We start from the raw sequence: 14,235 nt of genomic DNA on the forward strand, positions 1-14,235 counted from the left end.
TTTCTCAGGTGTCCTTTGTTGGAGTGACTGGGATGTTGCCTGAGATGTAGAGAACAGGACAGTGAAGAGCCATGAGGGGATCCGTGAGCGTCATACTTAGGGATTCCCCGTTTGGAGTGACCAAGGAAGGTTATTGTTCGACTGTACATTGTCTGGAAGTTTGTTTTAATAATAATTTGTGAGCTGCGTGGTGGTGGCACACACCTTTAATCCCAGCACTTGGGAGGCAGAAGCAGGTAGGTCTCTGTGAGTTCAAGGCCAGCCTGGGCTACAGAATAAGTTCCAGGACGGACTCCAAAGCTACACAGAGAAATGCTATCTCAAAAAACAAAACAAAACAAAAAAAAAACCTAAAACCAAAATACACAAAACCCTTTGGGAATTTCTAAGATAGGACTCTCATGCAAACGGACTTAACCTCACATCTGCTCTTAAGTATCTTGAAAGCAGTCTTAGTGTGTGCAAGTACAACCTCCCATTGTAGCCTGAGCTCACTGCCTTGCCTCTGCCTTCCAAGTACTAGGATTAGATGCCTGCCATCCAAATCATCCTTAAATACGATTCTGAATATCTACACCGTGTTTATAATAAAGGGTATGTCTAGACATGCATGTATTTTTTAAAGGCAGGAGCCACAACTTCATTTTCTGGAGTGGTGATGTTACAGGATTTAGCCTTCTTGAATTATGCCCAGAACTCTGTGCAGCTGGTCAGGACCCTACTGTGGATTGCATGTTTTTGTACTGGAGCACTGATCCGTTTCTCATCTGAGACCCTGGGTCTTTTTTCACGTCCTGCTGTAGAGTGGCTGCTATAGTCCTATCAAGGACAGGTGTTTGATGATGCTGTCTTGAAAACTGTCTGAAACGAGGCTGGGCGGTGGTGGCACACGCCTTTAATCCCAGCACTCAAGAGGCAGGTGGATCTCTGAGTTTGAGGTCAGCCTGGTCTACAAGAGCTAATTCCAAGACAGGCTTCAAAGCTACAAGAAACTCTGTCTCAAAAAACCAAACCAAACCAAACCAAACAAAAAGATCTGAAATGATTTGATAGCCCTTGTCATAGTGATCACCTTCCACATGTAGTTGTATCAAATCAATGACATCAACAATTTAAAAAAAAAAAGACATTTACAGTTGAGTGATGCATAGCATAGGTCCATTCTCTGGAGAATCAGAATCAGATTGAAGTAACTTGAGTGTGGTTATGCCATGTTGCCCAGGCTGGCCATGTTCAGTTAAATTCAAGTAATCCTGCCCCAGCTTCTTAAGTACCTGGGGTTACAGGTGTGTGCCTCCATTCGCAGCTTGAATATTGCTTGTGTTGCTAAGGCTCAAATGTGGGGTCATGCATATCCTAGGCACATCTTAGCTAAACACACATGCTTTTTGTTTACTGCACGGTGATTTTGTTTAGCAGTGCTGAGCAAACCACCCAGAGAGCCTCATATATGTGAGGCAAGTGTTCTACCCCACCACCCTGTCCAACACCCAAACCAGAGTCTCAGAGCAGTGAGGCTACTGGAATTTGGGTCAGAACCTCCAGAATAATGAGCCAGAATACATCCCTGCCGACTACTTTCTCGTTTCCCAGTCACCCAGATCTGAATCACCACACAAAAGCTATATTAATTACAACACTGTTGGGCCAATGACCCACACATATTCCTAGCTAGCTCTTATATCTCAAATTAACCCATTTCTATTCTGTATATTTCCACGAGGCTGTGGCTTACTGGTAAAGTTCTGGCATCTTTCTCCTTCAGCAGCTACATGGCATCTCCTGACTTCACCTTCTTTCTCCCTGCATTCAGTTTAGTTTTCCCACCTACCTAAATCCTGCCCTGCCATAGGTCAAAGGAACTTCTGTATTAACCAATGGTGATAAAGTATACAGAGGGAAATCCCACATCACCCCACTGTGTTGGTCTCTTAAAGGAAAAGCAACAAGAAAGAAAAGACGTTATCTTTGTCATTTTGTGGCACTGGTTTGAATCCAAAGCTTTGTGCATGTCAGGCAAGCACTCTACCGTGGAGCAGGCTTTTACTGGTTTTGATGTCAGGCCTTACTAAGTTGGCCAGGCTTTGAATTTGTTTTGTGGCCCCGATAGGACTTGAACTTGCAATTCCCCTGCCCGGATGTGGAATTAATTAAGATATCCTTTAGTATGTGACAACAAAATTTGATTCACAGATAAATATAAAAAAAAAATCTCTGGAACTAAACATATGTAGGAACTTTAAATGCACAATTGCTAAGTGAAAGTAGCCAGTCTGAAAGAGTAACATAGTCTATGGTTCCAACTATGGGGCATTCTAGAAATAGAACAGTCAAGAGACATAGATTCTAAGGCCTGGGAGTATGAATTAGTGTAGCTTAGCATGTATAAAGCCCTGGGTTCCATCCCCAGCATAGGAGGGGAGAGAGAGAGAGAGATACCACAGCGATGCAAGATGTTGATAATACAGCTGGGTGGTGGTGGCCATGCCTTCAATCCCAGCACTCGGGAGGCAGAGGCAGGTGGATCTCTGTGAGTTCGAGGCTAGCCTGGTCTACAAGAGCTAGTTCCAAGACAGGCTCCAAAGCTACAGAGAAACCCTGTCTTGAAAAACCAAGAACAACAAAAAAAAAAGATGTTGATAATAGGAAAAGTTGGGGGAGGATGAAGGGTACATGGGAACTCATACTCAGTAAACCTGAAACTTCCACAAAGAAGTTGAGCAACAACCCCTACAAAAAGCCCCATCCCCTGCTCATATATCTTGCTCATATATCTACTGCTACTATATTTATGACAGGAAATGAAACCAGCTTAGATAATCACTAACAAATGGAAAATGAAAGTGTGCTAATGGATGGATTGAGAAAATATGACATCAAGAGGGCCCAAACACAGGCTAAAACTGTGTGTCCTTCCTCCTATAGCCTATAATGTGTACATGTATGTAGGCAAAAGTACAAGGGTTGGTAAAGTCTACAGACCTAGAAAGGAGACCAAGAGAGGGTACTGGCAGGTGATGAGGAAGGATGGGAGTGGGCAGAAGGACACGTGGGGCATGACGGGAAGGGTGGGAAGAGCAGCTAAGGGGTGGGGGAGACAGAAAAAGGAGAACCATAGAAACACATTGTTCAAAAATGTCATAACGATGCTGAACATATATGCTGCTAAGAAAATAAAAAACATGAAAAATAACCACAATGAAATGGACCACAGAATATAAAGTTTATTAATAAAAAAACACACTAGTTAACCTTACATGTAATCAGAGTCTATGTTTCTTAGAAACACCAAGGAATTTTTATTAGCTCTGAGACAATAAAACTGTACAAATACACATAACCATCAAAACTAGGATAAATTACCATTTCAAGTTTAACATTTTAAACATGTAAATATGAACAGCTATATCTTCTATACAAAAATATATGATTTGATAATGTGCCTCTGAGCAATGCCCACAAAATGATGTCAATTATATCAGCATCTATTACAAAGCCAGACATACCTTAAAAATATCAGCAGGCAATAACATTATTCTTTCAAAAGAATATACAGTACTAATCATGTCCAGTCGAGCAAGTGGCAGGTTTAAAATAGTCCAACTCCAAAATATCTATTAAAAAAACAATTTAGTAACAAAACTAAGGACAATGAACTAAGCGAAACCCTGCCATGGCAACTGAGCGTGTTCACCCTGTGGCTGGAACATGAAGATCAGAACCTGGGTTTGCCTGGGAGTCAGCTGGTACACTTTACCTTTGTGTCCAGTAGAAACACAGAAGCAAGAGTTGGAGAGTCAGATGAACAAGCATCAGATACAGTTTCCAGAACGTTCTTAGTGATGAGAGGACGAGAACCCTGGTGTGAGCAATGTAGAACTTACCAGCCACAGAGTCTGATGGTCATCGTGAGTTCAGTTTGCTCAAGGTCCGACAACAGTGCTCAAGTCTGCCTGGCACACTCTGCTAGTCTCTCGAGGCCCCATCACTCATCTCAGAGTTCCAAATGTAGAAACCCAAAAGGTAGCTCCCATCTTTCTGACACTGCCGAGGTGGAGAGAGCCACCGCCGAGTCCACCCAGAGGCCTGCCTCCCGCTATGCAGACTGCTCAGGCCACTTGGTCTCTGCAGTGACCAGAACAATAGCTTAGGCTAACAGGCAGCAAGCAAGAGTGAAATTCTCTACCCTTACCTCCCAGAGTCATAGCTACAAAAGCTTATGCACTTGTCTAGTAATTTGTAGATCAAATACTTGATACTTTGGCAAATAGTTTATTCAATACTCTGTAAAATCCCGCTCGAAAGTCTCGGCACGGTGCTGCATCAGCACTGCGGGCCACGAGTTAAGAAAACGCATTGCATTTCCAGGAAAGGAAGAAACGGGAGCCGACTTCTGCTCTTTGAGGTACCCACAGTGGTGTGTTTCTTGGGGGAACTCAGTAGAAATAGACTCTGTAGACATCTCCCAGGGTCAGGGGCTGGAGAGTCCTCTGCGGAGTGGTGCTTCAGGGTGTCCACCCCTTCTACCGGTGGCCTCCGTACTTAGCCACCCAGTCTGTCCTCCCGTGCACCGAGGGGACTGGCTGTGTGCGGTTCATGATATTGAGATTTTTTGTTGTGGGATTGTAAGTTCGTCCTGAAAACGGGCCTCGGCTAGGTTTTGTGTTCCAGGCATATTCTGAAAGAAATCAGAATTTCATTTATTTGATTATCAAATTCAAAATAAAGCAATTCATCTTTGTTTTGTAGGAAAGTGTGGATTTATCTTTGAAAGCTGTGGAGCAAATGTGAAGGTTTGCATTTAGTTTTCTTTTCTCCTTTCTTTTCTCTCTCTCTCTCTCTCTCTCTCTCTCTCTCTCTCTCTCTCTTTCTGTCTCTCTCTCTCTCTCTGGAGCCAAGTTCTTATTATGTAGCTCAGACTGGTCTGGACCACTCACTACATAGCCCAGGCTGGCCTCAGTCAGGGTCAGTTCATCTTTACTCTTCCAGCACTGATGTAGGGTATTATACAGATATTTACTAGAATTTTCCATGGCGTAAGAGCCAGCACTTCTGATTTGTTACTCAGATGTTGCTACTCTTAGATAGCTAAACGGGAGTGAACTGACCAGGAAACATCCGTGGTTCTTTAGTCAATGAGCAGCATTGGTGATTAATCTCACGCTGTGGTTACATCCTAATAACATTCAAACACGGTATTACCACTAAAGACATGCTTGGGACTGTGTGGAACTCAGGCTTCATGGAAGCTGTGCATATAAAGTTCTGTAAAAATGTACTATCTAGAATTTTGATGTCTCTTTAGTTTTTTAGATACTACTATATAGCTCTGGCTGACCTGGAACTCACTATGTAGATCAGGCTGACCTAGAGCTCTGCCTGCCTCTGCCTCCTGAGTCCTGGATCAAACATGTGTGCTATCACATCTGGCTCTACTGTTTCCTTCCTTTTCTTCTTTTTTTAAAAAACATCATTATTTATTATGTATACAGTATTTTGGCTGCATGTTTTGCCTGAACACCAGAAAAGGGCACTAGATCTCATAGTAGTTGGCTGTGAGCCACCATGTGGGTGCTGGGAATTGAACTCAGGACCTCTGGAAGAGCAGACAGTGCTCTTTACCTCTTGAGCCCTCTCTCCAGCCCCTCCTTTTCTTTTCTTTTTTCCCTTCTCTCCTTCCCATTCTTTTTCTCTCTTTTTTTTTTTAGTACTAGGAACTGAAACCAGGCATTAGACGCCTAGCCGGATAAGAGCTTTGCTAGTGAGCCAGAGCCCCAGGTCACAAACTTCATTGTGTTTTTTTTAATTGGTAAAACCATGTGTGATCACACAAACCCTTAAAGAGCAGTCTTTTAAAAAGATCTGTTGTTGTCTTATGTGTATGAGTGTTTTGCCTATATATACATATATATAACATGTGTGTTGAATGCCCAAAGAGGTCAGAAGAAGGCGCCAGAATCCGTGGAACCTGATTTACAGATAGTTGTGAACAGCCATGTGGGTGTTGGGAACAGAACCTGGATTATATTCAGAAGCCACAAGTGCTCTTGGCCACTGAGCATCTCTCTAGCTCCAATCAGCAATTTTTAGAGGAGCCCAAATCTTTAATCGCAAGGTTTATCTTATTCACCTATATGACTGTGTGATGATTTGTGAAGAGGTTGGCCCAGCGTTAGTGGATTATAATCCATGATTTGAGAGATTTAAAATTTGTTAAACACTTGATATCTGAATGAGCCTTTCTTACACGTCACTGTGATGTTAAGAATGGAGGAGGGAACCACGTGGGCCTGTGGTCAACAGGTGTTGGCCTCTATTTACAAGAGCAAAGCCCTTGGCATCCTGACTGCTATAGATAGTGTTTGGCTTGGGGGGGGGGGGGCGCGTGCTATCAGTGGACTGGCGGGCAACTTCATACTGCTCTTACTGGACTCAAAGTGAATCAGCTGCCTAACGTAAGTCAGGGCTATGTATCTAGAAGGGCCAATGAAGGCACTGTGTGTTCCAGAAAGCTATAACTGCTGGAATATGGTAGAGAGCTCACACAGGTGGCCTCAGGTCCAAATGGAGCGTGACTATAGAGCCTGTGAACAGATAGCAGGAGAGGAGGCTCAGAGAGGCTGAGGAAACACATTAATAGTGTAAGACTCTGGAGTCTCCGGGGAAGTTGACCCACAGGCCCTTCCCAGAGGCCATGTAAGCAATAAACAGTTATGGGGTGGGAGGAGGGGGTGGGGGATGGGAGTGGGGCAGGGTGGGGGGTTGGGGATGAACGGGGGAGGGTTGTGTAGGAACCCCAGTGATACAGCCTTTGTGACTCGTCACCTATGCTTGGGTGGTCCAGATGCCGGGGTCACCCCTAATAAACTCTCCAAGCTCAACCTGGATGGAATCATTTCCTGGATCTTCAGCAGCCCTCTCTGTCTGGGTGCAAATGAAATAGACTCCTCAGGACAATCACCCAGCCCTGTGGTTTCTGTGGGTGGCTGTATACACTGGCCACGCCCCTGGTCTTGTTACTGTCATGGCAGGGAGTAAGGAAATATTAGGGCTTTGAAAAGAGAGGTTAAATGGGAGGATATAAAAAACATTAGTTTGATTTTTTTTTCCTTGCGAAACTTGAGGGTAAGGAAAGAGAGCAGAGAAGGCGTCTACAGAGGGGAGGGAATAGTCGAGTAAATACGGTAATGACCTGGTTGTGTTTCTGGTGGGGCACTGGAAGGCAGTGTTTTCCTAATGGGTTGCATGCACCACTTGGGAGCGAGCAATGTTTACTTCTTTTTTTTGCCTCTCCTCCTATCACCACCTGGAGGGAAAGCTGATAAGCAGAGTAAAGGAAGAGGTGAGAGCAATTTACTTAAAAAGGGAAAGCAGGAATATGCATGGTGATCTCATAGATTTGATACAGAAAAAAAAAAGCCTTTTATTTTATTTTTTTTAAATAAAAGACCTGCTCTCAGTTTCTAAAAATGAGTACCCAGATAGCAAAGTTCTTCTAAACATCACATTTTGCTGTTTGTATCAAAAACGGATGTTTAGTCATGGTAAATGACTCACTGTAAGACTAGCCTAAAACTCTCAGGGCTTCCTAAAATCCACCGCTGGATATAATGTGCTTGCAACATGGGTGTATATTGTTTAGAACCATGTTTTACGGCCTGCTACAGCAAATGAGAACCGTGAAAGCAGCCCACTGGGGACAGGTGAGAGCGACCTGTCACCCCTGTTTTCTCCCTTCCCAGCTGCCTCGGCTGTTTGTCCTGTTAAAGATGGCAAATCTAAACAGTCATCTCAGCACAAGGTCCGGTTGGACAGTGGGAAGAGCACTTTGAACTTATAAATAACAAGGAACCCTAAACCAAACTTGGGGTCATCTGCCTTACTGTTTATTTTAGATGCTTCTCAGAGGATATCTATTTTAAGTGAAAATAATTTAGAGAATGTTATGTATCATCAAATCTGGAGGGCTCCAAGCCAACACTTCCCATCTCTCTCCTTTATTTTACTCTGCAGCCCAGGCAGGCCTAGGGCTTCTGACCCTCCTGGCTCAGCCTTCCACAAACTGGAATTTGAGGTAAATACTACTCTGCCTGGCTTGTCACCCTTCACTTCGGGAGCACACCTCTGCATGTGGTTTTCATTCCTTGTGCTGTGACAGCACAAGCCGACCCCAATTAACCACGACCTCAGAGGCGGAGAGACCAACTGTCCTGTCATCTGACATTGCTTCTTCTAGCAAAAACCAAGGGGGAGAAACTGCATCACAAAACCCGCCTCTTAAACAGATCCGCTGAGCACCAGGCAGAAAGCAGTGAAGAATACATCTTCACACGCCAGCCCAGCCGTAAAGGGCTCTCGGGAGGGAGCAGCCTGTGTTTGTCTTCCCTGGCTCAACTAGTTCTGTGGCCTCAGGTGACTGCTAGACACTGATGGCTTCCTCCTCCGCGAAGGGGAGTCTCCATCACAAGGCAAGCGTGAGTGAGGGCAGGGCAGACAGTAACCACACCATCCACTCTAGAAAGCTCTTGAAATCACTACGTGTACAAACTACGCTTTTGTCAGTCTGTCTCACGTCACTGAAGCAGTTCCTGCTGGAGCCTGCTGTGCCCTGCTGCCATCCCGACCCACAGCCATATCCCCAGGGCAGGGCTGGGCACTTCAGGCTCCTCCGCCTCCCTAGCTGTTCTTTCCTGCCCCCTCCTCTCTCTCCCCTTACAGGGCTCTGTGCCTTCCTTTCTCAATGCTGATTCTCCTTGGTTCTGGGGCCAAGCTCCAGGCAGAAACCATGGTGGGAGGGGAATCACTGAGAAGCGTTAATACTGCGAGACTAATTTAAACGTCCTCACTCAAGAAAATGGACCTCATAACCTTAGAAGGGCAAGCCTCTTCCAGTACAAAATCTGTATGAGGAGATCACTCTTACCCGAAGCCGTCGCACCAAGAGGTGCCAAGTGGATCCTCTGGCCAGCTGACCCCACTTCTTTCTTGAGAAAGGAAGGCATGTATCCTGTCTGGTTGTAAGTGGTGTAGCTTCCAAGGGTTCCTGCCGATGCATCAGGGGGTTTGGGTCAGAAGGAGGCTTTTAAGGTGCTGCAGAGCGACTCTGACTACTATACTACCCTTCTTACTGCAAACTGCTGTTTTACGAGCTACTGTGTTCTAGGCACCATGCTATGCCAGTCCCAGAAACCCTCGCTCAGTCCCGGAACAGCTCAGAAATGCCCTGTGGTTCTGATAGTGAACGGTTTGCCTGGGCTCCCAGTGAGTAAAGAATCGAGCTAGGATCTGAACCCTGAACACACTGGACTTTTTGATGACACCAGTTCTTAGGATGTGTGTGTGTGCGTGTGTGTGTGTATGTTGAAGATATTTATAGGCTTCTAGGTTCTGAATATGTACCTACAGCCAACAAATGCTCGCCATTCAGCCTCACCACCATTGTTAGCGAGATCAGTCTGAAGGTGGCGCCGGATGGGCTGATGAGGGATCTAAAGGCAGAGCCCATTTGAGAGATTAGGTTGGAAGCAAGCTGGAGAAGAGAACCGGGTGGGGGGAGGGAGGAGGGAAATAGAGTCTCTGTGTTTGTAGCCTAGGTGACTGGATGGCAAGCATTAGGGGACAATGTGGAAGGAGAATCGGGTTTGGGGGAAGGAGGTGTAGAGGAGGATATTTGGGTCAGGATGAGGGAGTCGGCTTAGAGATGAATGATGTCCAGAGGATGCGCCATCCCATGACTGGTGCATCTGTATAGTTTTTGTTTTTTTTAACACTAATACATTTAAGCAAGTACAGCGGCCGACACTGACCAACTGACCAGCCTTCTCACCCCTAGCGCTCACCATGAATCACTAAACCATCCCGTTACTTCAAAAGGCGGGTCTGAGACTAGTAGAGGATGACCTTGAACTTCTGATCCTCTCCTCTCTGCTACTCTCTGGAGTGCTGGGATTACAGGTGTGTGCTACCCCACCTGGTTTATGAGGTGCTGGGGACTTGAGCCTGCAGCATCACGTATGTTAGACAAGCTGAACTCCATCCCCCAACACCTCAAAAGACTTGGAAAGAAGTTCAAAGCCATGATAGCATCCCGTAGCCACTGTGGAGCGTGGTGAGCCCTTGCTCACCTCCTCTACACCATGGCAAATGCAGTAACTACCGGATGTCACAAGCACTAGGCATGAATGACCGCTAAGGAAATGGTACTTCTTCCATCTTATAGGTGGAGAAAATGGCTTTAATAACTAACTGAAAACAAAAATAACGGGAAACAAGCAAAGCAGGAACAAGGCAGACACTAGAAGCCACTCACTAGGCAGCTGTTCACTGCTGTCTTACTGCCAAAGGACTTTACGAAGAATACACAGACCTGACAATCAGTTCTTAAATTATCTTGGCTTATTACGTGAGGTGCTTGCTTGCTGCAGGGTTTTGTGTATGTGAGACTGGAAAGGTTTTTTAAGCTGGAAGCTAGTTGCTGGTATTTGCTGTAGAAACAGCTAATGTCAATCAATACCCCACCTCCTTAAATCTACCACCGCCATTAATGCTGGTTTTCTTTACAATGGTTGTGAATGTGTAAGAAAGGAATTTCAAGATTTTTTTTTTCTAAATCCTAGAAATACTGATCACAAAACAAGAAACTATTCTTTACTTTCAACAGAGTGATTTTGGTGATTCCTAGAAATGGCCACAACTAATTTATGGCATAATTAGAAAGGCGAGCACAGAGAATCTGAAAGGAAAGAAGGCGTTCTAGATGGCTTGAGAAAGCTGCTCTTCCCTCGGCCCTGACCTGACCCTGAAGCAGGTCACCTTGGCCTTCTGTGAAGGACTTGGGGCTGCGGCTGAGAAGAGAGCCAGTGAGTCAAAGCCATCCGTTCGTTTACAGTGCCCAGAAATTACCTTGCCGGTCCTCTAGCTTCTCAGCGAACTTTTCAGAGCATGACAGGTGTTCAATCGGTTTAATAATGCTTTCTTCTAAAAGAAGGTGGGTGAGAGAAAGAGCCGCAAGGGGGGTGTTAAAGGAGAGCAGAGGGAAAATGGGTTAGGTGGTTAGTGGAGAGACCCAGAAAGAGCTCTACAGTGAGAACCGCCTCCCTGGGCCGTCACAGCTTCCCCGCGGTGCTGACTGCGAATTAAAATGCTCCAAACTTTGGCACCGTCATCCGAACCGATCTGTATAACTCCTAGCCTCTGGAAATACTACTTTGAAATTGCTGAGATGAAATAAATGGATGACAGAGGTGTAGTCTGGTGCTCCAGCCTTGTTAAATGGGCAAGCGGAACTGGTAGCGGAACTTGGCAGAAGTCTGTAAACTACAGCTGCCTCCAAACACAAAACCCAAACCACACTTATGCGGAGGATTCTACACCGGTCAATGACTGATGAGAACTTCTAGATTGTGGAGAGTTAGAATGTTACAATCCAGAGCCAAGGATCTTTGTCTCTTTTTAGTCCATTTAAAAGCCATTTATTGCCGACCCCCAGTGTCTGACCTAATATCTTTAAACTTAACGAAACCCATAAAATATACTCTTACCAGATCACGAGTGTCTAGCAACCCAAAAGCTAAGATGTCATTGATAGCATGTGAAACCTATTGCAGAGTTCCATCCTCCTCAGTTGCCACCACACACACACACACACACACACACACACACACACACACACACACACATACACTTGCCATCCCACCAATGTATTGGGCAAATGCCTTGAATTGTCAATTTCTTCTGTAATTGATAAAGTCTCATGTAACCACTTTTAGGTTGGAACGTGTTACCCAGGCAACCTGAATTTGCTTCCCAGCCACGGTTACTCATATGTGGCTCAAGAATAAACTACCTCTTGTTGCATTTGAACTGCGAGCTGAGTTCCATGCGAGCACGTCCAGGGTGCTGATGTGACGTCAGGGTGCTGACGTGACTAGACTGTTCATGTGCTGTGACCACCACCATCAAACTCTCCTGACCAGTCATTTGAATGCAACTGGCCCCCACAATCTCATAAGGAGTGACACTATTAGGAGGCGTGGTTTTGTTGGAGGATGTATGGCCTCGGAGGAAGTGTGTCACTGTGGGGAGTGGGCTTTGAGGTCTCTGATGCTCAAGCTGCTTCCTGTGTCACAGTCTACTTCCTGATGCCTGTGTATCAAGATGTAGCCAGCACCATGTCTGCCTGCACACTGCCATTCTCCCTGCCATTGATGATAAATTCACTGAACTTCTGAAGGAAAAAAAATGTTTTTGCTTTATATGAGTTGCCATGGTCATGGTGTCTCTTCACAGCAGTAGAAACCCTAATAGGATACCAGTGCTATTCACATTTTAAAGAACTTAAAACTTCCCACTTTTCAGTTGATAACTAAAATTTTTCACCATCATCACGGACCTTATAAAACCAATTTTATCTCTCTTTTAAATGGAATCTAAATGTCACCTGAATAAAAGTCTACCAGCTCTGACAGACAAGCACATGAGCTGACACCCTTTCATGGGCAAAAGTCTCATCGCCATCCCTTACTCCTAAATTGTACGTTAGTTCCCAGATTCTATCTAAATAGAACTTTAGACTTAAAAGTATAAACTCATCATTCAAAAATTGTGTATGTTAGAAAAACACGTAGATTTCTGTAATCATAGTAAATATGCTTTCCTATATTGTTAAATTATAATGATTCATTGCATATAACTAATAAAAGATAGCATTATAACATTATAAATTTTGATGTCTAGACACGGATGGTAACTATTGCTAGGAACACAGTTTAATGAGGCATGTTCTTTCAAGTTGTCTATGTTCCAGCAAGTGAGTGATTGTTAGAGGGGCAGGCAAGGCCTCAGCCATAGCTCTGTTTTCTTGTCTTGATTTTCACTTTTGCAGAGAGAAGCCTGGGGAAACCTTGTTGATGTGAGCACTTTACTGAGGATCATTTTGTTACTATTCTCTGCACTCCAGCTTTATGGACCATAATGACATAGCGATCTGTGACAATGGTTTTAAATTAATTGTCAGCCAACAGTTCAATGAGGTCCTCTTTTAATTTTATAAAGGCTAAAGACTGGAAACCCCTTGACTTTGAAGCAGGAGGTGACACAGTCTGTGTAGCCCAGGATGGCCTCAAACTCTGGATCTTCCCAGCAGCCACACAACTTCCACAAGGATTAGCTCCCCATTCATGAGGGTTTCCTCGTCTTTCAATGTATCCAACTGTCATTTTGACTGGCACCTTGGACAATGTTATTCGACTTGGCCAGTGAGAAGTCTTTTCCATTCATGAGGAGGGAGAACTAAAGGGCGTCAGCTAAGAAGGCAGGGCCACCTAGGAAAGCACCCAGGAAGGACCCTGGATGAGGGAGGGAGGGGCTGATAAACTGAAGATGACCTGTGCTCAAGAATGATTTGGGTGATTTTGTGTACCCCTTTCTCCCCTAGGGTCATGCAGCTGGTCACTGGACAACGCCGCCTGTGGTCTATTTACAAACAGGCATCAGACACTGACAGGTGGCTTATGTCTCTTACCTGCATTATTCCTCTTGAAGGCAAGTTCCGCCCCCACGGATCCCAACGACTTAGGAAATAGTTGGCTATTCCAAGCGTGTGCATTAATATCCTTGCCCCCGGCTACCAAAGACACGTTCTTGGGATTCACACCTAAAGAAAACAGCAAAGCATTCATGTTCAAAGTTAGAGTGACTGTGAACCCAAAGGATGATGAACATTTAGACACAGCCTAGACATCCTGGGGACAGGAGTCCACACATACATGTAGGTTAGCTAAAGCAGAGCTAAGGTTTGCTCCTTTGAGTGAACCCTATCATGATCCTGAGCCCTCACACAACCCTGGAATACTGACAGCACACGCTTCACCACTTGTAGCAATAAGCGCTTGACACTCCTGTAAAATACCCCGTGGAAAGATGAGGAGGAACATTTTCCTGCAAAACCACGATGATTCCATGTCCTTCACTTGCTTCAAATGCATACTTGGACCAGACCCCTGATGAACAGTTGACAGAGCAGGAAGGAAAAGTGTGACCTGGGACACAAAGAAACCCAAGAAGTTCTCACTGTGGGACATAGCAAATGCACTTGGGAGGAGGATGGCTTTTGTGGTTTTTTTTTTGTTGTTTTGTTTTTTTGTTTTTTTTTTTTTTTGGAGAAAGGGTTTCTCTGCATAGTCCTGGCTGTCCTGGAACTCACTTTGTAGACCGGAGTGGCCTCGAACTCACAGA

At 44.9% G+C, this 14,235-nt stretch overlaps 1 protein-coding gene across 1 annotated transcript in view; it reads right to left on the reverse strand.

Annotated features, from left to right (window-relative positions):
- Positions 1-3,204: 3,204 nt before the first annotated feature.
- The window catches only part of Mak (male germ cell associated kinase), a 54,477-nt gene continuing 43,446 nt past the window's right edge, over positions 3,205-14,235 (reverse strand). Inside the window, exons 13-16 of the mRNA XM_087896543.1 lie at positions 13,523-13,654; positions 10,903-10,977; positions 8,924-9,043; positions 3,205-4,678 (exon numbers count right to left, since the gene is read on the reverse strand). Coding sequence (XP_087752669.1) covers positions 4,524-4,678; positions 8,924-9,043; positions 10,903-10,977; positions 13,523-13,654 — 482 coding nt within the window. The 3' untranslated portion in view covers positions 3,205-4,523. The remainder of the gene's footprint in view (positions 4,679-8,923; positions 9,044-10,902; positions 10,978-13,522; positions 13,655-14,235) is intronic.

The sequence above is a fragment of the Myodes glareolus genome, chromosome 14 (assembly GCF_982192425.1).
Source record: "Myodes glareolus chromosome 14, mMyoGla1.1, whole genome shotgun sequence".
Taxonomy (NCBI): Eukaryota; Metazoa; Chordata; class Mammalia; order Rodentia; family Cricetidae; genus Myodes; species Myodes glareolus.